This window comes from Numenius arquata, chromosome 19, assembly GCF_964106895.1.
Source record: "Numenius arquata chromosome 19, bNumArq3.hap1.1, whole genome shotgun sequence".
In the NCBI taxonomy this organism is placed as follows: Eukaryota; Metazoa; Chordata; class Aves; order Charadriiformes; family Scolopacidae; genus Numenius; species Numenius arquata.
Genome location: NC_133594.1, coordinates 6,417,765 through 6,442,442, shown reverse-complemented (window position 1 = coordinate 6,442,442; position 24,678 = coordinate 6,417,765). Strand labels below are relative to the sequence as shown.

The 24,678-nt window shown below is 58.0% G+C and overlaps 1 protein-coding gene across 1 annotated transcript; it reads right to left on the bottom strand.

The window, feature by feature from the left end:
* Positions 1-1,349: 1,349 nt before the first annotated feature.
* PRRX2 (paired related homeobox 2) lies at positions 1,350-24,383 on the bottom strand. Its single transcript, XM_074161229.1, has 4 exons — positions 23,894-24,383; positions 2,404-2,588; positions 2,051-2,229; positions 1,350-1,485 (listed from the first exon to the last, which is right to left on the bottom strand). Exons 1-4 carry the CDS (start codon positions 24,135-24,137, stop codon positions 1,350-1,352), a joined length of 744 nt encoding a protein of 247 aa, XP_074017330.1. The 5' UTR covers positions 24,138-24,383.
* Positions 24,384-24,678: the final 295 nt, after the last annotated feature.

The window sequence follows — 24,678 nt, the reverse complement described above, 5'->3', positions numbered from 1 at the left end:
TAAGCCTTTCTAGGCAAATAGGGCTGGTGCCTTCTCCATCCAGACCACCCATCCAAGCTGGTGGTGTCCCTGTGCTTGGCTGCTGGCTCTTTGCAGTGGGTGAGGAAAGGGTGGTCTGGCTTCCAGAGGGCTTTTTCCACAGGGTAAAACCTCCATCAGTCCGGCTCATGCCCGATTGCTGTGGTACTGGCAGGGGAAGGTGGAAGGTGCGTCCCTCTGTGGCTCAGTCCCATGGGCAAAGGACTGGGGTGGCGTTAGCCTGGGGCAAGTTTGCCCACCCTGTGTCCATCCCCCTGCACATCCCACCTTGCAACCTCATTAGGCTGCACGGCAGGGTGGGATGAGGGGGAAACCATTTCCTTTCTGGAAAACCAAAAAAAGCCGACCCCCATGGAGTTGCCAGCCCCAGACCCCCGCACACATCTGCGGAGCTGCCGACGGGGAGGCTGTGCCTCCGGAAGGCGAAGCCTGCTTTGCCGTTGGCACGAAGCGCTGGGAGCCGCCTACTCAGCTGAAACCCAACAGCTTTTTCCAATTTTCTCTTTCCCTGGGACGGTTCAATGACCTGGGGCTCTGCAGAATCGCTGGCAAACCCACCGAGGCAGGGCAGCAGTGCCTGTTTGGGGACTGGCGATGCTCCCCCCAGCTCATAGGAGACCTTGCAGCCTCCGAGTGAGTCTGGCGAGATGCTCCAGCCCTCCTGGCCCCTCTGGGAAGGGGAAAAGCCTGATGCCATTGCCATAGGCAGCGCAGTGCCGGGGGCTGGCTGGGGCAGGGACAAGCTGTCGGCTTCCCAAAGTCTTTCCCAAGCTCCCGGCTGGGGATGCACAAAGAGGTGAATGCACGGTTCCATTTCGGCATGCATGGTTGAGTGCCGCGAGTCACAGCCCAACAGAAAGGGGGGCTCGTGATCCTCCCACCGCCGCATGCTGTCCCTGCGGGAGGAGAAGACCCAATAACTCTTTGGCTCTCTGGGCAAGATACCCAAATTGGTCAAATCCAATAGTCCAAGTTCCTTCCATGTTTGGAAGCAAATTCTTGTTCCCTTGGCAAGTCTGTTTGTCCTCGAAGAGCGCGTGGGGGGTATGTGTGTGTATATATAGCCTTTATTATAAGGGTGTGCGGAAAAGCAAGTTTCTAACCAAGTTTGCTCCATATGTGGCTATAATTATGTGCCACTTTGGCCTGGGACTGACTCTACCTTCAAAAGGGAAGAGAGGAGGAGAGGAGAAATGCTGAGACGTTGGAAGAGTGGCATGTAGATTGAGCGGGTGGTGGGTTCGTCCTGGGCCAGCACAGGAGCTCCACGCTGTATCCTGGATGAGGCCACGGGGTGGGATTTGCCCTGGTCAGTTCACAGTTGGCACCTGGTTCTGATGGAGGCTGAACTCTTTGGCTTTGAGGCGCAGGCTGGCAATGCTGTTGGCCATGTTCACCCCTTGGGTGGGCGTCGCGGTCCCACTGGAGCTGTAGGAGGGCACAGTGCTGCTGGGAGGGAGCAGGGGAGGAATGAGGCATGGCCCACGGAGAAGTCCCCATGCCCCGCACAGTCCTGCTGGCTTCCCAGGTCAGACTGGCCGTTCCCTCTTAGACATCTCCCACAAGAGCAGTCAAGGCTTCAGCATTTTTATGTGGCTGGATGCATGTGGGAACTCTTCAAACTATGCACCAGGAAGCCCTGCCTCGAGCTTTTGGACGAGATGGCTGGATGCAGAGAGCTGGGAACCAGAAGGGACCTATGCCACCTCCCTTGCCAAGATGTGGGAAGGGTCAACACAAGGGCAAGCGAATCCCTTGCGAGGACCAGGGCCCACACTCTGGCCCCAAAATGCATGGAGGCAGGGAAGCCTGCTCAGCAGCGGGCAGGGGATGCTCAGATGGGGCCGAAACAGGTTCCCAAAGCAAAGCTGGACAAGCTCCTTTCAGGCCCGTAAAACTCCCCATGTCCTCAGCAGCAGCACAGGGCTGCACTGCCATGGCAGTGGGGTGGTTCCTAGGCGGCCTGTCCCATGGCCAAGTCCTCCCCAGCTCCTCCAGAGCCTGCACCTACCTGTATGGTGAGGTGCTGGTCCAGGAGAGATACTCCGGGGTCAGTGCGGTGGGTCGTGGAGCCATGGGCTGCTCAATGGCTGCTTCTTGGCTGTAGGATTTGAGGAGTGATGCTGATCTGTTGGCCAGCATCGCCCTCTCGTTACGGCGGAACTTGGCCCTCCGGTTCTGAAACCAGACCTGCAGGGGGAGGGAAGGTGGTCAGCGGGGACTCGGTATGAGCAGGGATGTCCCAAGCATCTGTCCTACCAGTCATGGTCATGTACAGGATGAAACGAGAGAGGGGACAGTCCCTGCTCCCACCTGGGGACAAGGCAGAGGGTGGTGTTTTCTCCCACACAAACCTTTGCTCACCTGAACTCTTGCCTCACTGAGGTTGACCCTTCTCGCCAGCTCCTCCCGCACGAAGGCATCGGGGTAGTGCGTCCTCTCGAAGACCCTCTCCAGCGCTTGCAGTTGGCTGCTGTTGAAGGTGGTGCGGTTCCTCCTCTGCTTCTTCTTCCTCTTGGCCGCCCCACGGCTTGGGCTCAGGCTTTCACCTGCAGGGAAAGTACAGAAGAGGCCACATGAGAGCCAGACCTGTGCAAGACCCCACACAGTGACCTGGCTGGGCTCAAGCCTTGCTGGGGGTCTGCGCTGCCCTGCTCTGTACCAGCCGTGCTCCCTGCTACCTCCCTTGCCTCCCGTGCAACCCGGTGGTCTCCATGAGAATCAAAACCTATTTCAGGAGCTGCTGGAGCTTAGGGTTAAGCCCAACATTTGCAAAGACCTGTGGTGGTTTCGCTTCTGGCTAAAAACACCAGGACCTGATTTTGAATGCCAGTTTCAGTGGATTCTGGGGCAGCGCATGACCCAAACTGCTGAGACTGCATTTCACAGCGCCCCCCCAGCAGGGACATGTCCACGGAGTGTCTTGGGCTTGGGTCTTGGTAAGGGTTTAGGTCTAGCTTTCATGGACGGCAATGGAAATTCAGCATCAAAATATCTCCGAGATGTGGGTCTCAGCTCCCGCCTCCAGCACCGCCTGAAGGCCCGGATGTGGCATGTCCCCAAGGTGACACAGGACTGCAGCTGAGCATGCGCTCATCCAACCCTGTTCTTCAGAGCTAGGAACGAACACCACTGCGTCTCGCAGAGCTCAGCCTCCGCAGTGTTTATTTCTGGCTTTGCTGGCTCATGGAAACATGAAGCTGAGGGTGTAGTTTGGTTTCTCAGTATTGATCTTGGGCTTTCAGCCAGGCTGAGATTAATCTCCTCTTTGTTACTAATATCATCAGGTTTAGGCAAGTTTATAAAGTCTTTTTTCTGAGATACCCAGTCAGCCGCCTGAAAAGGCTTCGTGGGGAGCACATCTCACTGTCGTTCTTCCCTGTGGAGGTACTGGTTAATTATTCTTTCTGTTAATAAAGCATCTGGATCCAATCTGTACCTACTGGTGGGAAAGTATTTTGGAATTACTTGAAATGTTAATAGTTTTATGACATTCTGATTCATAGCAGGGTTATATTGGGGTTTTCTGCTCTATATCATTGCAGAGGCCATGATGGCAGGAATTACTGCTCCCTGAATATGCTCAAGAAATAAATACTGGCTAATAAGCTGTCTTGATACTTATTAAATAGATGTGCAGCATTTTCAGATGATACTTGAGCAAATAACAAAATCTACTGGAAGGGATATTAAGTCTCCTGCTTCAAGTCACCACCAAGCTGTTGAGCAGGAGGAAACTATGCGTTCCAAGACCTTTAAGGCCAGAAAAACCTTCTTGGACCTTAATTCTGAATAATCCAAGCCATGAAACCTCCACCAACAAGTTTTCTATCAAGTTCCTAAGGTCCCTTTGTACCTGAGTATATCGCTTTCAAGGGCAGTCCCATCCTGAGATGAGCCATGAGGACCAGAGAAACCCCAATGTCTGCTGGGAGGTTGTCCCAGGGACTACTCACTTTCTTCCCAAAGTAGGGTCCAAGCTTAGAGCTACTGCAGTTTTCTTGCACCCTTCTCTGAAAACCATGCTGCTGACTGATGCCACCAACAGCGTCCCAGTGCCCAACGTGAGCCAAGCCAGGGGATGTGGCAGAGGAAGGGTTATGCTTATTCCCATTGCTGGCAGTGGCCTCCTGGAAAGAGCAGATGGCTTCTCTGGTGCTTGCTGCAGCGAGGACCAGTGCCAGGGCCTGGGAGCACTGGGTGTCTCCAACACCCTGACCTGCTAGGGGATGAGACGTTGGGCTGGAAGGAGATGCAGGGATGTGGCGGTGGGACCTGGGCACCACCACCAGCCCCATTCCCCATCTCTCAGGCGCGTGCAGGGATGCTGCATCATTTTGACCATGACAGGGCCAAACTAGGACTGTGGGAAGGGGAGGAAAAGGAACTCCATCCACCTCCTAGGGCCTCACTGCAGCCACTGGCATTTCTCTGGGTCTTTTATTGTGTTCTAGGTGCTTTTGGACCTTGGTTTACCATCCCTTGGGCTGGGAATAGCCCGTGCTCTTGTATTTGGGACACAGCCTTCTTGGCTGGGTAAAGACATGATGGTTGGCGTGGTGTCTGATGTACATAGGGGTTTGAGGCCCTTTCCCCAGCCAGGAAACCACAGGCTGCCCTTCGCTGCCGTTTGTGTTTAAAGGCTCACAAATAAAATTCTCCAGATTCCCTCCAGCCCTTGTTCCTCCAGCTTCAAATGTTCTGCCAGTCTCCGCTTTCCAGTTGCCCCTTTTAGTTAAACTCCTTTTTTGGTCCTGTTTTCCTTCAGCAAGCTAACGAGCCGCTGGATTAAAATACATGAAGCCCAGCCATGGTTGTCCCTGGGTTTTCCAGGAGCCTGGGACCAAAACGGGAACCATCAGGCTGGGAAGGAGCTACAGGATGTAACAGGGTGAGAGACATTTCCTTGCGGGTTTACGGCCACCCTGTAGGGTTTCTGAGGAAATTATAGACTGGGGCTTGGTTCAAAAAGTGCCATCGCCAAGGGCACCCAATGCCCCCACCGACTGAACCAACAATGATTTCAACAGAACCCTAGTAAATGTAAAAATAAAGGTTATAAACCCCTTTTGGTTTCATCTCCGATTTAAAATCTGGCTATAGGACTTTTCCATAAGTGATGGCTTCTCTCACCCACTCTAATTTGGCTGAAAGCAAGGAGGAGGAGGAAACGTTTCTTAAATTAACTCTCAAATGAGCTCCATAGGATCTGTCCCCATTTCTCTCTGGTTTCTATCTCCCCAAACCCATGGAAGCAAGAGCTAAATGGCCACAGGAGCCGAGAAGAGCTGAGCAATTCCCGCGTGGGGCTGGCAGGCGTGCTGGGATGGAGATTTAAGACTGGATTTGGGTCAGGATGCATCCAGGTGCTGGTGGTTCCTGGGTGTTTGGGGAGCTGCAAGCCCTGGGCCGTGCCTGGGTTGGGACATATTTTTCAGCCCTTATTGTTGGTTTTAATGGAGGGGCCTTCTCCTGTACCACAAAACCCTGTGGGGTGCTCCAGGGAGTTTCTCAGAGGATGCTGGTGGCCAAAATCTCTTCCCCGCCTACTCACACCTCCCTTAAAACACGCTGCACCCCAGTGTAGCTCAGAGCTCCCCAGTCCCCCACAGAAACCTTTGCTTTCCAGCTCAATTATCTGCTATGTTCGTTTTTCCACCCCATTTCCCACCCCATCTCTGTACTGCGGGGTGGCAGCTCCTTGCCCGGGGTGCCTGCCTGGGTCCCCTGCTCTGCTCGAGGACGAGCCTTGGTAACGTATCAACATCTTTTCCCCATTAGCTCAGGCATCGCAGGCTTGTGGGACTAGATAAATGCCACCCTAATTGCCGGCGGCGTGCGTCTGACAGGTTTACAGCCTGCAAAGTCGGGCTGGATCGCTTCTATCAAAGATGCTTTAATAACCCCAAATCAGCTTTCCTAAAATGAGCATCACTAAGCGCTCTACAGCATCAGAGAAGGAACAAGGAAGAAGATGGGCTGGGTCCCTGAAGACCCCCTGCCTTCTCGCTGCCACCCATCCGCGGGAATCGCATTTAACCAGAGCCGCTGACACCTTGATGGAGGAGTCAGAAACCGGTTCCCCGCCCTGATGGGCTTCCAGGAATAAGAGTTTGTAGTTGCACAAAGTTAAAAACCAGCTCACGGCCGTCATTCTCTCACCACAAAGCAGAGCTCGGGGAGGTTATGGAGAAAGCCAAACCCTTGCCTTTGTCAGTTATAATTTGGGGGTTTCGTTTGGGGCATGGCTGGAGGCATTGGCTTGATTGTCGAACCCCGAGGTCAGAGGGGCTCCTGAGCCGCCCCCCAGCCACCTTCGCCTTCAGTGTATTTATCTTCCACTGATTACAATTTCCGCTAAAGGGAGAAAAAATGCAGGGGAAGGGGGAAAACTGGGGAGATAACGTTACTGAATAACGAAAGATGACATGAGGGGGAGGATGGGGAGAAGGAGGCGCAGGGGCTTTGCGCGGAGCAGGATGGGCCCGATGTGCTTCACAAAAAGAGCCTTAATTTGCCCCAGTGTGTTAGAAAAGACACGAGTCTTTTTGCCCACAATGTGGATGAGTTTTGGGGTGCTGGATGCAGCCGGGGGTAACATCCAGCCTCCTCTCCGTGATGCCCAACCTCAGGCGATGCTGCCTGCCCGAGAGCTGGGGGCAGCGCTCTGTCCCATGGATGCCATGGGGCGCTGGGAGCCACCCCAAAACCCTTCTCCGTGTGGGAACACACATGCTGGCCAGCCTGGACTGTGCCAGCAAGCTACCCTGCCACGGGGAACTGGGAAGAGACTGGTCCTGCCCCATTTGCAAAAGTGATGGCCCTAGTGCCGTGGGTCAGAGCTGAGCTGGTTCAGCTGAGCACCGACCAAGCCCACTTTTCTGGCTCTTGCCTTTTCCCTCCGTGCTTCCATTAGTTTTCCATCGGAAGGACTCAGTGGGTTTCAGCTGCCGAAGCCTGGGCGCGGGCCTTGCCAAGGGGGGCCCCCATGCTGGCAGGGCCCCCAGCCTCCCGCCCAGCAGCCGCCGAGTGCTGTAAAGAGGTAATTTTCACTAGATTTCCACCGAGGCTTCGGCTTTGACTTACGACCTCCATTAGCGAGCGATAAACGACCTCCGTGCAGCTGCGATCCAGACCTAACTAGCATGTAAAATCCCAGCTGCTCGCACGCCTGAGCCCTGGGGACGGCGACGTCCCTGGCTAGGGATGCTCCAGTGGGCTGGCTCATCCCTCAGGATGGCTTTCGGTGGTGGGCTCCATCGCCAACCATGCTCAGTCTCCCACGGTGGGGCAGGTCCCCTCTGGATACCTAGTTTAGGGGGTTTCTTTGCAAAATGCTCATCCCAGAGCACAATGTTTGCCCCAGCACCAATCCCTGAGACCCAGGATGGTCACCTTGGCCAACTGCAAGCCTGTCTGTCCCCTGGATGATGCTGCAAAACCTCCCATGTGCACCACCGTGTCCTGGGACAGGTTTTCCTGGCTCCGGCTCTGCCCCTTGGCTTTGGGGTGCAAACACCCCGCTTTTTCGGGAGCCATGCCAGGAGGGAGCCAGTTCAACCCCCTCCTGCAAAAAAAAAAAAACAACCCCAGGCTACGTGTCTTCCAATGTGTTTCATTTTCCATTGCGCCGCAGACCCCGGAGCCCCGAACAGTTTTCTGCCGTTAAATTATTTCACGCGTTCCATTTATTTGCGAGCAGTTTGCCAAAGACCTTTTAAGCTTTAAATTTTTCACCACCCCCCACCCCCAGCCAAATGATCAAATCTGCCGTACCCTTTACTTCCCTTCTCCGCCTGGAATGGCATTTTCCCCCACCCCCCCTTTTTTTTTTTTCCTCTTCTTGGGTATAATTTAAGGGTTGAAATAGCCTGGAGGGAATTAGCTGTAAATTCTTCCTAAGACAAATAAATTCAGCCCTCTAAGTTTCTACGTTTTTCAAACTGTTGAGAGACGTTTTGGGTTTGTTTTACTTGAAATAATGATCGTGGCATATCTGACCCTCAGGCTGCGGCCGGCTCTAACCAAATAAATAGCTTTTATTAATTAAGGTTTATCCTTAACAAATAAAACCCCAATTTGATCTCGGCCGTCTGAATTAGCAAAAATAAACAACGGGTTCTCCGGGCACTTGATGTGGATTTAACAAATTAACGCTGGGCCTTCATCAGGGAAGCCGCAGGGTGGTGGAGGCCTTTTACAGCCAAGAAATCCTTTGGAAAAACAATGTCTTTCGTTTCTCCCATGGTCTCTCTCGGTAAACATATGGACTCCCTTCATCCCTTTATATACTCGGGGGAAGCGGGGAGAGCTCCGGCGATGACGTCCGCCAGAGTTTCATGTGCAATTGTTTAACTTGTTCCTCTAAAACATGCGATGGGGAGGAAGCGTTTCCCTTTGGATCGTGGTGAGCAGTGTTGGAGCAAAGCTCTCGGGTTTGGGAATTGCCCCCCTGAGGTGTCCCCCAGCTCCAGCTCCTTTTTATCCCATAACCTTCAGCTGAGACACCCAAAGCCGGGGAGGGGAGGGATTTGGGGGTGCATGGGCAGCCGAGTGCAGCGGAACCCCCTTTCCAGCAGCTACTGCCAGCACTGCCCTGTCCTGGGACGTGGTTGGGGACAACCTGAGGGCCCACAGAGGGGTTTTACCTGCCCGCGCTGGTGCTTTGCGGGAGGAGGGATGGCAGGAGGGATGTTCTACAGCCCAAAGGGGAGCTGGGGGCTTGTCCCTGCTCGTGGGCACAGGCGGCACAGGGTTTGTCGCAGAGCTGATGGTGGGAGCTGGCAACACCGCTACATGTCTTTAATCTCCCCAAATCACCTCGGGAAGCCCAAGAGGGTGAGAAGCAGCCAGGAAGGTGACCCTCCATGTGTGCTGGGTCACCCAGCTGCGGTGACCCCACCAGTGCACCCACCAGTGGGACCAACAAGGGGTCACAACTCGGGAGCAAAACCATTATCGGCATAAATCTGTTTTCCAGGTGGTTTCACCCCATTACCTGGGAGAGAAGCCCCTTGGGGCCACCAACCCCTACGCACAGGGTGCCGATCTCAGCTTTGTTCGGCACAATGCCATGAGGTCCAAACACATCCTGGGAACAACCTGTGGGCACAGGGGACAGGGTGTCCCAGGGGAATGGGGGCTGCCAGCCCTTTCCTGGGCTCCCCAGCTGCTGGGAGCAGGCTCCAACCTCCTCATCCTGACCCACCGTCACTCCCTGCTCCCTCTCCAGCCCAGCCCCAGCCTCCCAAAGACCCTGGAAAGGGCAGAGGCTCTGGTCGTGGGGGGGAGAATTGAAGCTGGGGGGGTCCAAATGTGCTGAGTCCGAAGGAAACTTTCTCGGCTCAAGTGGCGTACATGAAAAATTTAAGAGAAGGGCAAGTCTCAGCTACTGGAGAAACATTACAGCGAAATGTTTCCGAGGATGTTTCACCTCATTAATTGTGAAAAAACTGAAACGCTGACACGTTTTTACAGGCTGCCAGTTTTGCTGGGGGAAAAGTGTCTGTGTTAAAAAGGAGCAGCTAAAGCCTGGACCAAGAAAGAGGCCAAGGCTGTCCCGGGAGGGCCTTAGCCTGTGCTCACTGACAGGCAGCAGCAGACTGTTTTATGGTTATAGAGCTGCCGCTGCACCAGCCAGAAACCACCCAGCACCGTGGTTTGCTGCCCCCGGCCGTGCAGACACCTGGTTTTTGGGAGGATCCTGCCCCACGGTGCTGCCACCCCAGGGATGCTCCATGCACAGCTGCACCCCCTGAGCCCAGGAGGCTATTCCCCTGGCACCCCCAGGAACTGCAACTGCTGCTCGGTAGCGATGCAGGGGATGGCGTGTGGTGTCTAATTGCCCACCATGGCATGTCTAACTGAAAGCCTCAACAACCTGGGAAAGGTCCTGGAGAGCTGTCCGAGCCAGCATCATCCCTGCATCCCAATGGAGATGTGTCCAGCCTGTGCTTGCAACCTGACCATGGCACTGCAGCCTTTTTTCAACTCATCCTCATCTTTGGTGCAGCAAACACGGTGGGAACGTGATGCTTAGCTGGGTTTTGGGATCAGAAGGAACCTGGAAAGGAGGAGCCCCATGTTGTGAGATGCTGCCTCTCTTAGGGACAGTCCCAGCCCAGCAGCAGCCACCGAATTCACGGGTGAGAGCTGTGAGCGGATTCAAAGCTGGCTCAAAGCCGGCTCTCCAGCAAGGGTGGCAGTGATTTATCTGCTGCAAATCCAAGTGCACAAGAGGGACAAGATCAGGAGGTCACAGTGAGGAGGGGAGGGAGAGAGGGGATGAAGGAAGAAAGGGATGAAAAGAGGGGAACCAGATGCCTGGCCAGCCAAGTCATGCTCTGTGATTTAGAGAGGAAAACCTGAAAGCCGGTGAAATCCATGAGGCTGCAGTCGTCTGCCACAGGTAAAGCCCTGAGGCTTTGACGTGTCAAACCCTCCCTGGACACTTCACAGCCCTTCCCACCACACCAGAGGCTCCTGCCCCAGCCAGAGGCTTGTGCACAGCTCATCATCATGCTCGCCCAGCTGGGGCCAGGAGCCGGGAACGGTGTTTTGGCATGGCTGGTTCCTGCGTCAGCGGAAGCATTTAATGAATTAATTGCAGCCACATTCCCTGAAGGAGGAGGCAGGGTCGGTGGGATGCTGTCAAGCCTCGGGAAGGGGCTGGGGAATATCTTTGGCCATGAAGCCCTGGTGGGAGAGGGCTGAGCAGTGTGAGAAATTTCCCCCCTGCTCTCCCAGGTGGCTGGGGGAGAGCAGGGAGGAAATCACCCACCTTTTACCCAGGGTGGGAGCCACCTGCCCAGGGACAGACCTTTGAAGAAGGGGACATGGACAGACCTCACTGCCAGGTTCACCGGCTCCGGCATGCACCCCAGCATCCTGGCCCTGTCCCCAACCCTGTGGCAGGATCCAGACCACGGAGCCTGGCACCATCAGCATCTTCTGAAACAAGTGCTCCAGAAACAGCCCTGAAAGCCAGGCAATGGTGTTGGCGCATGGCATGGGGCTTGGTGAAGATTCTTGCTGTGCTTTCCCAGCCGCCTGGCTCCCGTGCGCCCCGGGAGCCATTGTGCAGGGCCGCAGGGCTCAGACTGCCTGGCTGCACCCACAGACGGGTGGCATCAGCCCAGGGAATCCAGCCTGGGACCCAGGGCGCCGAGCACATCCCTTGGGCTCGGTGATCTGCAAGCGAAAAATTCCCTCCCAGGGCCATTCCCGTGCGGAGGGTGACCCCAGCCTGGCGAAGGGCTTTCAGGAGCTGCCAAGAGCATCCCGTGTGCTCAGAGGAGGCTGCAACCACAGCCCAACACAATGGGCTGTCCCGGCTCCAGCACCACCATCGCCTCCATTGTGTCAGGTCTCAGTGGGGATGGAGCCGCAGAGGAGCCAAGTGGGGGACGAGCTGGGGTGCTGCTCCCCCCCCAGATGCCCTGATTTCCCCCCCAAAGGATCGCAGGGTGAGGAGAAAAGCCTCCCAGGAAAGGTCCATCATCTGCGAGAGTTTGCCGGGGATGGTGAGACTGCACTGGTCACCACCGGGTGCTCCGGTTGGCTTTGCTTGGTCAGGGTCTGGCATCTTCCCTGCTTGTGGTGGGGGAACGCGCAGCTCAAGGGGCTTCACTCCCCCCTGGGGTCCCCCTTTGCCTACATGGGGCTGGGGCCATGCTGAGCCTCTGAAAACTCATCAGCAACAGTGCCCATCTGGGATGTCCCCTGCAAATGCCAAATAGGAGGAGAGAGGATAGGAGATGTAGGGTGTGTTGTGCTGCAGCTCCCGGCTTTGCCCAGGGATGCTCTGGGAGGCCGTGCCAGACCAAAGGGCTCCCCGGGTGGATGCTCATGGCTGCAGGGCCATCAGGGTCAGGAGCCGCTCAGCCGGCTGAGCTGAAGCCCTCACGGCACAGCCAAGCGCCTCGGGAACAGGCACGCCGGTGGGTTTGAAGCGCGGAGCCAGGCCAAGTACAGAGCAGCACCGACCGACGGGGGAGCAGGAATTTTAATTTTGTTCTCCCGCGAATCTGCCAGCCCCCGTGGTGGAGGCCTGGGGACCAACAAAAGGCGCTGGCTCTCCCCCAGCCGCCAGTGGCTGGGAGCTTCCCTGGTGAGGAGGCATTCACTGGGGGGGGGTTTGCTTTCATCTCCTGGCCATGAGACCGTCTCGTGGTGGGATGAGACCAGCACTTGGGCTGTCCTGTGCCTTGCAGCACTGTAGCACACCGGGATGCCCCTGGGGACGAAGCCCCCAGGCACCCACCCGGGATGCAGCATCCCCGCTTTGCCAGCATCGTTTATGCTGTGCATTAAAATAGCTGAGCGTGGAGAGTGGCAGCGCCGGTGATGGGTAACAGATGTGTGAACGGGCTTCTGCAGCGCGGGGAAACGGCCAGCCCTGTCCCTGCTGCCAAAATGCTGGGGTTTGGGTCAGCCTGGGCACTGCTGAGAGGGTCCGGGCAGAGGGGACGGCCACAGTGGCTGCCCACAGCCATCGGAGAGGGGGATACCGGGATGGACGATGCCAGAATGGATGATGCCAGGATGGACGGACCCCACCATCCTGCTCTGGGGCTGAGCATGGCAGAGGCTGCTTCTCTCCCCATCCTGCAAATGTTTTAGGCACCGTTTGGTGCATACATGATGCAGCCGCAGAGGTGCCAACATCGCTCACACGCGGCCGCCTGACATAACAAGTTACACGGTTTCCCAGCAGGGCATGGGGCATGTGTAATTAATTAACACTAATGAGACTTGTGCAAGCGCTGGCCCTGAGAGCAGCACCCGCCTGGCGCTTGCAAAGCTCCACCGAAAACTCAGCTTTAACTGCAAAGTGGGTTTCCCCGGGGGGCTGGGAAGGGGACGGGATGGCGGGTGCCTCGGACCATCACGGTGTCGAGAGCTCACTGGGACTTCCGCGTGGTCTTTGAAAAATAAAACTAATCAGCCAGGGCTACATAGCAGGAACGCCGTGTAGAGGGCTGGCTCCCAGCCAGGGACCCCTGGCATGGTGATCCCAGCCTGCCTCTTTCCCCCCTGCCCCCCAAAAAAATGTGGTTTCTTGAAATTTAATAAGCAAAAGCCCACAGCAAGCCAGCCCCAATGGCTTCTGGCACTGAAACCCAACCCCAGCCCACCAGGTTAAAGCACAGACCCCACTGCGCCAGGGTCATTGCCAAGGGGAGGGAAGAGGACGGGCAGGAACCAGGGGGAATGGTGGGAACCCCCATGGTGTCCCCTCCTGTCACCTCCTTCCACTGCTCTGGGTCCCCTCTCTTTTTTGAGGCCAATTGGGTGTTTTTCACACCCAGGCCAAGATGCCACCAAGAGCCTGTTTTAGCAGTGAGCACTACCACCCGCCGAGAGCCCATCCTGTGGCCACCGGCCGGCATCTCTGGACCAGGGACACTGGCACGTTTGGCCAGGGCATGGGATGGGCACAAGCCCCCAGCCGGGACCCCATCCCACCACCGCTCCGAGGAGGACCCTCGTGGGCGCCGGCACGCACAGACATCCCGGAAACCCTCGCCAGCAAGCAGCATCGCTGTCCTCCGGTCTGGTTTTCATTTGAGGTCGGTGGCCTCTCGCCAAATTTATTGTAAAACATTCATTTTAATAAGTGGCTCATATCTTTTTTTTTTCTTTCTTTTTTTTTTTTTTTTCGTAACCCAGCCCGGTTAACCGTTTCCAGGTTAAAGCAGAGCCTTGTGCAGAGGCGGCAGGGATGGCAGGGACAGCAGGCAGGTTCCTGGAGGCACGTTGTGGCCACAGGGAGGACACCAGGGGACACCTCGGAGATGCCAGGGCGGGGGCAGCTGCATCGAGATCCCACTTCTGTGAAGCCCGGCAGCGCTGAGATCCTCACCCTCATCACCCCAAGCCTTCATTCCCTCTGGGTCCCTGAGGAGCCCAAGCACCATTTTACCACGCTGGGGACCCCAACCCCAGCACCAGACTGGCTGAGGCCCCAAAACCCAGCCAGGAGTAGTCAGGGACACGCTGGCACTGGTGTTTGGGTGGCACTGGTGTTTGGGGGCCCCGGGGGTGCAGGATGGGGACCTCCAGGCACCCTCGTGCAAATCTCATTAAAACTTAACCCCCGGCAGGTAACCGGGTTGTGCTGAACATGCAAAAGGCTTCGCGAGGTGGACGGTGCCTGGTAGTTTGGTTTTGACATTTGTTTTAAGTTTTATAAACCTCTAATACTAATAGAAATGCTTCAATGTCTTTTAATTTAAATGAAAACAGTTATTTTTTTAATTTAAAAATTCCCCTGAGGTATTTACAACCCCCAAATTACAGCCATGTGGCCGGCCTGGCCAAGAAAGTGAAATCAGTGAGGAAGGAGCGTGGCGGCCACCCCAGCCCGACATGAGCCCAGGACGGCCCCGAGCAGCACCGTGCCCGTGGCCATCCCCGTATCATCCATGTCACCTACACAGCGCCCCATGGATGCTTTACATCTTTGCTGGGGATGTGGAATCCCAGTCCACGGGGTAACCAGCCCCCCCAGGCTGCTGGCCACGGCTACCCCTTGCGGGATGGTATCCTTCTGCCCTGCATGGCTCCGGGTGCAATGCAGCCCCCCCCGCCCCCCCAAAATACACACACTGCAGTGCCCTGTACCATTCGGGGTGCAGTGTAATCCCCCCCACCCCTCGCTGTCCAAGCCATGCCCTGCATGACCTGGGGTACAATGCAATTCCCCTGTGTGACTCGGGGTGCAATACAACACCCTAACCCCCCCCAAGCAATGTCCTGCACGAACAGGGGTACAACACAATCCCCCCACATGACTCAGGGTGTAATACAGCCCCCACCCCCGTACACACACTGTACAACTCGGGGTGCAATGCAACACCCACACACACTGCAATGCCCTGTACAACTCGGGGTGCAGTGCAATCCCCCCCAACCCCCATAAGCAATGCGCTGCATGAACAGGGGTACAACACAACCCCCCTGCATGACTCAGGGTTTAATGCAGCCCCCTCCACCCCCCATACACACACTGCACTGCCCTGTACAACTCGGGGTGCGATGCAATCCCTCCCCATACACCATACACACACTGCAATTCCCTTGGGGTGCAGTGCAATCCCCGCCCCCCCCAGGCAATGTGCTGCATGATCTGGGGTACAACACAGTCCACTCACACGACTCAGGGTGCAATGCAGCCCCCCCTATACAATATAACAATATTAATATATAATAATATATAATAATAATTATATAATATATACTGCGATGCCCTGTACAGCTCGGGGTGCAACACACACCCCCCCCCAATGCCCCGCACAACTCGGGGTGCAGCCCAACACCCCAGGGGTGGCACGACCTGCTGCACCAACGCCTCCGCTCCAGCTCCGTACCTGGGCTGCTCCCCACAGCCCTTGGGCTCTGCCCCCCCCTCCCCAGCGCCCCCCGCTCCCGCCAGCGCTGCCATGTGCTCCCCGGCGCTCCCCCGGCTCCCCTGCCATGTGCACTCCAGTTTCCTTGCGTGTGAAGCCTGCAGCCTCTCAGATTCAGTGGCTGGAAAGGATGGCGCCTCTCCACATCTGGTTCAATGCGCGAGCCTGGCGCCTGGCTTAGCCACAGTCTCCATTCAGAGACACACAGACTTTAATAGACTCATACAATTCTTCCTGATCTATCACTGCAGCCGCAGCTGAAAAGCTGCTTTATTATACGCACTCCAAAGGGGGATGAGGAGGGAAGGAGAGGGGGCCGGAGACTGGCGCTGACGCTCTCTGAAGGCTCCCAGCCCACCCGATGTCCCCCCGGGACCTGAGCTGCTCCCCCTGGCCCTTCCCTGGCTCCCGGGGACGGTTTGCTCTCCAACCCCGGGGTGAAGGAGCAGCACCACAGCATCATTACGCCTTCTGGTCAATTAACGCCTGTGGTGTCCCCCCCCGAGCTGCTGTTTGCACCCAGCAGCGTGCATGGCCAGGGCAGTCTCCAGCAGAGCTGCAGGGGCAGTGGAAAGGGGGACCCCATCTGTCCCCTTAAGGTCCCCAGAGTGTGTGTGTGGGGGGAGTGTCCCAAGCTGAGATAATTTCCCCCAATTCCTCCAACATCAGCATCTCATTAACCCCCCAACTCCCTCTAGGGGATCTGCAGCCGGAGCCATCAGCACAGGCTGCCCGTGGGCGAGGGCCTGCCCTGCAGGAGGGCTCCGGACCCCCCCCCCCTGCACCCCCAGCAATGCCCCCAGCAGGTCCCAGCACTGGGGCTGGTTTTCCCAGGGGAAGTGCAGAGCAGGGAAGTGTCTGATGAGGGATGCTGAGCCTGGATGGGGTGTTTCGTTACGCCGTGGGAAGGCTGGAAAACGTCGCCCGCAGCCATGTGTCCCTTGGGCAAACGCAAACACTGGGAATGCCTCATGGGTGACGGTGGGATTTTTTCTTTTAATTCTCAGAAATCTGGGGGCATCCTGTGAGAAGCAACCCATTTCTGCAGTGCCAGGGCAGAGCTGACTAACAGGCGTTGGAAAACCATCTTGAAACCCCAAATCAGTCCCTCCTCCCCGAGGGGGTTTGCTTTCCCCATCCTCCTGGACCTGGATGGGCATTACCGGCCCCATGCAGGCACCAGGACCGGTAGGGGACAGCCACCTCTGGCCACTGCACTTTCACCCTCTTCCCAGTTGTTTTTTCCAGCCAGGAAAAAAATGATCTGCATTAACCCTGGTCTAAATCCTTGCCCCAGCTCTGCTCGGCCACAACCTGCTACCCTGGCATTTTCAAGGATGCTCTGAGCCTGCCCAGTGGCTCAGGATCCCATCCTGGGAGGATAACTCCTTCCAGCTGCTGCTTGCGCCACAGGGAGGGGACAGGGTGCCAGCCTGGGGACACCAAGCCTCTGCCAGCCCCAAAGCACCCAGGTCCCATCCTGCTTCAAACCTCATCCCTTCAGCTCAACGATTTTACAGCTCCGGGGGGACAATTCCCAGCGGCCGGAGGAAATCAGGCCTGGGGGGACAGATGATCAGACCCACTCCCTGGGAATGAAGAAGGGTTTCTAACGAGGCAGCCTCAAAGCCCCAAATCATTTCATCAGCCTCCCAGCTACAGACACACGCCCAGGCTCTCTTAAAATGCTGATTCGTTGAAATTCGCCCATCTTGGCTGCACGGAGCCGAAATTTCATATTTTTCCTGTGAATCAGTCCCGTTCCCTGAAATAACAGCCCAAAAGGAGAGGGGAAATAGTCTTGCACTGAGCTGTTCCTGGTCGAGCTAGACACAACAGCCTGGGGGGGGGACGGGCAAGGTGTCCCCGTGCCCTGGCACCCTCCTGGGCTGGGCATGGTTGTGTCACAGGGCGTTTGAGCTGCTGCTGGGGCTTAAAGCACATCAGTGGGTGCTGCCAGGGCTCCCAAGGGAGTGGGACAAAGCCCTGTGTCCCCACCACACATGGGATCCCTCTGCTGTCCCCTCTGGACCCTGCCAAGTGGTGTGTTTTGCAGCTCCGCTCCATCGTCCTGTGTCCTTTCCTCACTGGAAAGGGGGGGGTGGGAATGAGCATCCCAACAGCAACGCCTGCCGAAAACCCAGCTCACTGCGGGTGCTGAGGGGAGAAAAATCCCAGCAATGAGAAGTTGGCGGGGGGAGAAATGATTTTCCTGCCCTCCTGGCCCAGCCAAGGCTGCTCCAGCTCTCAGGCACCCCCAGCAAGGGGGGGAACCCATCTCCCCAAGCCTTGGTTTGGGTTTTTTTTTCTCTTTACCCTCTGGCAGCAGCTCCCTCATGCAGATGCAAGCGTGTGCGGGGACCCCGCAGAGCCCTGCAAATGCTGCAGAAAACGTGCTGGTATGTATTTCCCTGCGCCCCTGGGGAGGGCTCTGAGCGAGCAGGGCTGCTTCCCGGGGCCACAAAAGCCTCCGCTCAAACCCAGAGAGCTCCTGCAAGCTGGGGTGGGGGGATCCTGGAGCCCAGGTGGGGGTGTTCAGCCCATTTGGGGCATTTTTCCCCAAATTGGAGCCCAGGTGCTACCAGTCAGTAAGAGCCTGAGTGCAACCCGGGGTGCAGAGCATCCTCCCAGGTGGCACGGGGAGGAGCAGGATGGTGAGTGGGTGTCACCCTTCGGGGCTGGAGGGGACAGGGAAGCACAGAGCAGTGATACCAGGGTGGGCTCCATGCCAGAAGCCCCATCAGACCTGAGGTCTCCCAGCTGCTATCTCCACCCCAAAGTCCCTCCCTGCCTGTGCCTGGCAGTGGTTTGTGCTGCTCTGGCTGGTTTCAGCGGGGCTGTGACCTAACTCAGCCTCTTCTCCTGCCCACGCCATGGCAAAAGCATCGCTCCCACCTACTCCGTGGTTTTTGGATGGACAAGACCCAGGCACCAGTTTCCACCTATCCATGGGACAGGGGACCTCCCTAGGCAGCCCACACGCAGGACAGTGGGACCAGTGGCAGTGACACAGGGTGAGAGCTATGCTGGAGAGTCCCCAGTTAGGGATGGGAAGCCTGGCTGGAGGGGTCACCCTGCAGTTCAGGGCTGTCCCCTGCAGCAGCCCGGAGGGGTGTAGGTTGGGTCCCTCCCCGTAGCCCTTTCTTTTTTGACTGGGATGTTCTGGGCTCCCTGCGAGCGGCTGGAAAGCGTCTGGGTGAGCCGGGACACGTCAGGCTCCCCATCCATCCCTCGCCTGTCGCCAGCCTCACGCTAAGCGCAAACAAATGTGGAGGGCTGGGAGGCGGGCTGGGGCGGGGAGCTCCCGCCTGGATTAATTGGCACTTACTCAATATACGCTGATGGATGCTGCACCAGGGACCTGCCAGCATCGGGCACTGGGCAAGTGCTGGTCTTGGGCACAAGGCCTGGCTGTGCTGACCCCCCTCATCTTGGGGACTGTCCCTGCATGGAAACAAGCCCTTTGTCTTGGGGGTCGCAGCCCTCAAAGCCCACCAGGGAGGGGGATGTTCCCAGGCAGGTGCTGGGGACAGTGAAGGTGACATCCAGTCTCTGAGAGTCGTGGCCATGCCAGGATGGCTCCTGTCCCGGTGCCACCCAGCTCGACTATGCTGGCCTTACAAGGACCGAGATGGCTCGCCTTCCCCCTGGCAGTGGATGCCACCATTCCCAGCTCCGCCACGCAGGGACTGTCCCTGCCAAGGGCCCTGCAGGATGTTTGCCAGCCCGGGAGGTTGCCATGGACAGGGACTTCTCTGCCCAAGCACCCTCAGCTGACGCTGTGTTGGGGAGCAGGAAGGGACCATGAGTGCTGTAAACCCCACACCCAGCCTTGCTGCCCACCGGCAGGTCCTTTCCCACCCTGGTGCATCCCAACCTCATCCCCAGGCTGGGGCAAGCAGGTCCTGCTGTTGCCCCAGGCTGCCGGACCCCCACTGTCCCCCACTTTGGGGAACAAAAGCACAAGAGCATCTCCTTGGTGAGCTGCAGCTATGGCCACTTCTCAAGCCTCTCCCCCCCATGAGGGCTGAGTCGGGGTCCTGACACCTCCTGTCACTCCTTGAGTGGTCACCCAGAAACAACCGAAAGCCTCCCAGGCAGAGGGGCTTGGGGTAATTTCCAGCAGTTTTGTGGCTGTGGAAAGCAGATGGGTACTGGAGAGAGGGTCTGATGGGTCTGGTGTTAGGGTGCAGGAGGACCTCGGGTGGCTCCCCATGCCTGTGGCCCAACTCTGCTGGTCCCAGGGGTCTGTATTGCCCTGAGCCAGACACAGGGGTCGGCCATGAGTTAATGATGCTGGTTTTAATTGCAGCTGAGCCATGTATGTGCTTGGATGTCCAGGGGAAGGCAGATCCCCACAGGCACATCCCGGCCCTTTTTCAGCAGCATTATATTACAGAGCTGCCTCCTGTTCCCGCAGCTGGAGGGGCCAAGGTGTCCCTGCGCTGTGCCCCCCATCCAGCGGGGACAAGTGGCATTTGGGAAGGCAGAGAAGCTCAGCCAAAATGTGTGCAGCGAGCCAGGACCAGCACAGCCCCCAGGCTGGGCCACCACAGGGACATCAGCTGGGATGGCTCTGCCTCAGGGAAGGTACCCAAGCCCTGGGAGCAGCTTGGGGCAATCAGCCATTGCTTGACCCCAAAAGCAAGCCCCTTCCCTTTTTCCACTCTGTTACCAGGTCCTTGTCCCTCCCTGCCTCACTTCTCCCTTGTCATCTGCCCTCGTTTATGCAATTAAAACCAATTTGCTGTAACATCATCTTAATCCCCTCTGCCCCCTCGGGTGCAGCCTCTCTTGCTTCATCACTGCTCTGCTCGGCATCCCCACAGCCCCAGCGTGGGTCGAAGAGTCCCTGGCACCCCAGGAGTGAGGAAGGGGCTCCAGGAACTGCTCTGCAAAGGAGATGCCCAGGGGCCGCCATCTCCCCATCCCTTCGCCCGTTCCCACTGGCTGCAGCCATGCCTACCATAGGATCCCCTTGGAGGGGCTGTAGTCCTTCCTCCAAGCCCGGCTGCGACAAAAGTGGCTCTTTCTGAGTTTTCAGCCCCGAAGCGGCTGCTGGAGCCAGCGCCCGACTCCCTCTCCCATCCCCAGGCGGCACCAAAAGTAAGTTCATTGTTTGAAAAGCCATCAGTCAAGGCCTGCTGGCTAAAATTACCCTCCTGCTTTATCATCTTGAGAACATTAAGGGCTGTTGTTAACAGATGTTTCGCGTTACACATTATTTGTTAGTCTAATGAAAGGAGGTGAACAAGCTTTCAAGACCTCAGAAGTTGTGCGGAAGGTTTTCAATGGGAGGCTGCTGCACCGCCCCAGGGGAGGATGAAGATGAAGATGAGGATGGGGACAAGCCTTCACCACCCTGTTGGCATTTCCTCACTTTTGCCTGGCTTGTGGTATTTCTGCCTCTTAATTTTTGGGTGCCATGAAAGCAACATGTTGCACAGATGATATTTGCGCTCATCCTCCCATGAGGAAGTTCTAGGTGCCCTCAGGGCCAGTTTGGGATGGGACCAAGGCAGGGGCTGAGCAGCCCCCTCATGGAGACGGAGGTGGAGACGGCTCTGGTCCTCGGTGCCACTGGGAAAGGGATATGCCAGCCCTGCAAGGGACTAATGGAGGGGCTGCTCCTGGAGGAGAGGTGTACCCAGGGACATGGGGCTGTCCCCAGCCACCCTTCCCAGCTGGGACGGCTGTGGGACAGGGGTGGTAGGTGAGGGCAGGGAGGAGTTGAATCCCTCTCTGCAAAGAACAAAACCCTGCCCTGAGCTTCTCTGGCTCTGCCAGGTTCGGGAACAGAAGCCCCCTCCTGCTGTGGCCACCTGGGGAAGAGGAGAGGGTTTTGTCGATGTTGCTGAGCATGGCCTGGGGCTGCCTAAAGCATCCCTGTACCAGCTGTGCCAGTGTTGTGCCCCCCCGGGACCATGGTGAGCCCCGCCCGGCGGAGGGGGTGTCAGCAGCTTCACTGTAGGCTCAGGGCTGCTCTTCTTCCAACCCACCGGCATGATGACCCTGATAACATCTTCATGGCCGGAGCGCAGGGCCACATCCTGCAGCAAGACACTTGGGTACCGGGGTATCTGTTGTTAATAAACCTGCTGCCACCAACCTGGGGGTCTCCAAACTTGTATCTGGTGGGAAAAACCCACAACGGTGAAGAGGAAGATGAGAAAACGCCGAGAAGATATTTTACTTTAGGATGCCAATAAAAGATAACGTTACGAGTAAAAGTTCCTCTGCTGTCATCACGCTGATGCCGAAAGCCCCACAGATGTGTAGCGAAAGGCTGATGCCCACAAAGAGAGTCTCCCCATCTCAATTTGCGAAACTACATCCCAGTTTAGGCCGTTGTAGTGGGTTACGGGTCTCACAAGTCCATGTTTGCATGCACACAGGTATTCTTCTCTGTTTCCTTGTTCTCTTCTTGCTTGCTGCCCTCAGATCCCATCGCTCAGGTATTTCTCTCTCCAGGTGGGACCAAGGGAAGAAATGCTTTCACTCCCAGACAGGTTGACAGAGCATCCCGGATGCTGACAGCGTCTTCATCCCTTCAACCTCGCCAAAACAGGTGCTAATGGGAAATATCCCCCATGCTCCGGTGGTGCTGGGATCAGTGGCCCAAACCCCATGGGGCCATTGTGCCAGGAGGAATGGGCTTTTAGGGTGAAAAATGGGTTTGTGGGGATCAGCCAGCCCTCTTGCCTCTCTCCTGGGTATTCGCATCACCCCTGATTCCCACTGAGCCTCTTTGGGGTGCGTTAGGAGCTCAACAGGGTGGTAGTTTCTCTACTGTTTGGGAAATAGCCCTGTGAGACAAACCGGCTGCTGTGGGTTGGGCCGGGTTTCCGAAAGCTGTGCTGATCCCACATGGCATACTGTCCCCTCGTATGGTCCCATCAGTGGGAGAAAACCTCCCTGCGGTCCCAAAGGCAATGTGAGAAGTACAAACAAAGCCCAAGGGAAGGGGAGGGAGGATGGAAAATGACGCCGAAAATACCAGATACCATCCCAGAAAGCAGTGCCCAGCCTCACCCAGCCCTCAGCATCCCAAGCAGGGGCAGGTTGGGGGGCTCGAGACGGGGTTCTCCGTGGAGGAAGGAGGTTGTGCAGGGAGTGAGATGTGGGTGGGAAAAAGATGCTTCAGAGCTGTACACAATGTGGAAGCTGCGGGAGGGGACAGAGGGAGCATTCTGCGTAGGGGAGGTTCCCATCAGGAGCCCCTCACCACAGATCTGGGCAGCCTCCAGGGTGGGCTGAGCCCCCTTTACCGGCACAGTTTCCTGGGTGAGCTGTGCATCCCTGGCCAGGTGTGGGTCAGGCCCTTGGCAGGGCCATCAGCACCCCAGGGCTGTGCTCGGGGGGCCACAGAAAAGAAGCATGGGGTACCAAAGCCCAGCTGGGGGGCAGGTTTGGGGAATGGCACCCCCAGGGGGCCGTCGGGGTGCCCTCTGACGTGCAGGCCGCGGGGACGTGGTGGGGCTGCACCTCCACCCCACGCTCTGCCTCCCCTCTGTTTCTCCATCCTCGTCTCCATCACCTCTGCACCCCGGGGGGACCCCGTGCTCTTGGGGGGCTCTGGGGGCCCGTCGGTGCCCCCGGACCGGGGCTTTACGGCAGGGACGGGATGAATCCTCCTCGCCCCCGCCTCGGGCACCGGAGCAGGGATGCGCAGGGGCGGGCGGAGCGGCGCGGAGAGATGCGCGCTGCCCGGCGCGGGCGGCAGCCGCGGAACCCCCGGGCAGGCGGAGTTGTCCCGTTAAAAACGCGCCTCCTGCCAGGACCGAGCGCCACGAAACCGGGTCCCGGGTCGGTCCCAGTCCCCTTTCCCAGCCCCGGCTCTGTCCTCGCTGGCCCGTTGCTGCCGGTGCTACCGGCCCGGAGACGCGTTGCTGCGGGCGCCGGGAGAGGAACCGCTGCGTCCCGGTTCCGCCGGCCCCGCCGGGCCGCCTCCGCTCCCCGGGCCCGGACAGCGAGGCGGGGATCCCCGGGGGAAGGGAGGACTCCGTAGGCCACGCAGCCCCGGCACGCACCGGCTGGACGGTAAAGTCCCGTACCCGGCATCTCCGGTGGCGGCGGGGAGACAACCGGTGCGGGGTCCCTCCCCTCGGTGCGGGGTCCTTGTACTCCCTGTCCCTGGTGCGGGGTCCCTTCCCGCGGTGCGGTGTCCCTCTCCTCCGGTGCGGTGTCCCTGTGCTCCCCGTCCCAAATGCGGCGTCCCTCTCCCACGGAGCGATGCCCCTCCGCCCCAGCCGTCGGGGTGGCGGCACCCCGCGCCTCCCTCCGCTCCCGGTCCCCCCCACCCCGCCGCGGGGGTACACCGACCCTCTTTGTCCGCAGTGCCCGGCGCTACGCAGCCCGGCCCGGAGTTGGGGGGCGGCGGGGACACTCCATCCCCACATTTGCCCCAAACCGGGGGGTACCCATCCCGGGGCGGCGGGACTCACCGTCCTGGGGCGCTGCCTCGCTGCCGCTGCTGCCTCCCGACGGCTCCGGCATGGCCTTGCCGCTACCGGCGGGCGGGGGGCCGGCCGGGGGGGTCCCGTTCATACCGGCAGCCACCTCCTCCAAATCGAGGAGGTGGCTCACGCTGAAGTTTTTCCGGCTTTGAGGATTTTCGGGCGGCTCCGGGCCGCGCACGGCGCTGGGGGCGAACGGCTTGTCCATGGCGAAGGCTGGCGCCGAGTCCATGGCTCCCACCCCCAGCCCACCCCGAGGTGCCGGGCCGCTTCCCGGCCCCCTTCCCCTTCCCCACTCCCCCAAAAAAGATTTTAAAAAAAAAGGAGAAAAAAAAATATATTTTTTTTTAAAGGGGAAAAAAAATCACGGCTGCCCTGTGAGTCCGGCTCCCTCCCCAGCCCCTGTTCCGCCTTATGCTGACGTCTGGGGAAAAAACCACGCTCCCAGCCCAAACTTTCTTCCCCTGCTCTTTGCTCTGGAGCTGTTCAAACAAACGCCCCTGCTCCGAGTCGAGCGGGGCGGCCCCTCGCCCCCCCCCACCCCCGGCACGGCGACCTGCCCCCCTGCCAGGGGCCGAGCACCGCCGGCAGCCAAGCCGCGGAAAAGCGGGGGGGGGGGAGAGGGAGGGAAACGGGACAGAAAGGGAAGGAGACCCGCTTTCCCCCCCGCTATTACCCCATCCACATCATTCCCCCCCCAGCCCTGCTTTAAGTGCTTCTATCAACAAGTGTAAGTGGCTGCGCTCCGTGGGGAGGGATGTGGGGGGGAGAGG

What these genes read in the sequence shown, in the direction of transcription:
- PRRX2 (XM_074161229.1), bottom strand. Translation starts at nt 24,137, where the DNA reads ATGGACTCGGCGCCAGCCTTCGCCATGGACAAGCCGTTCGCCCCCAGC. An exon ending in CGAGGCAGCGCCCCAGGACG is followed by an intron (nt 2,589 to 23,893) that starts GTGAGTCCCGCC and finishes CTTTCCCTGCAG; the next exon opens with GTGAAAGCCTGAGCCCAAGC. An exon ending in ACCAGCACCTCACCATACAG is followed by an intron (nt 1,486 to 2,050) that starts GTAGGTGCAGGC and finishes CCCTCCCAGCAG; the next exon opens with CACTGTGCCCTCCTACAGCT.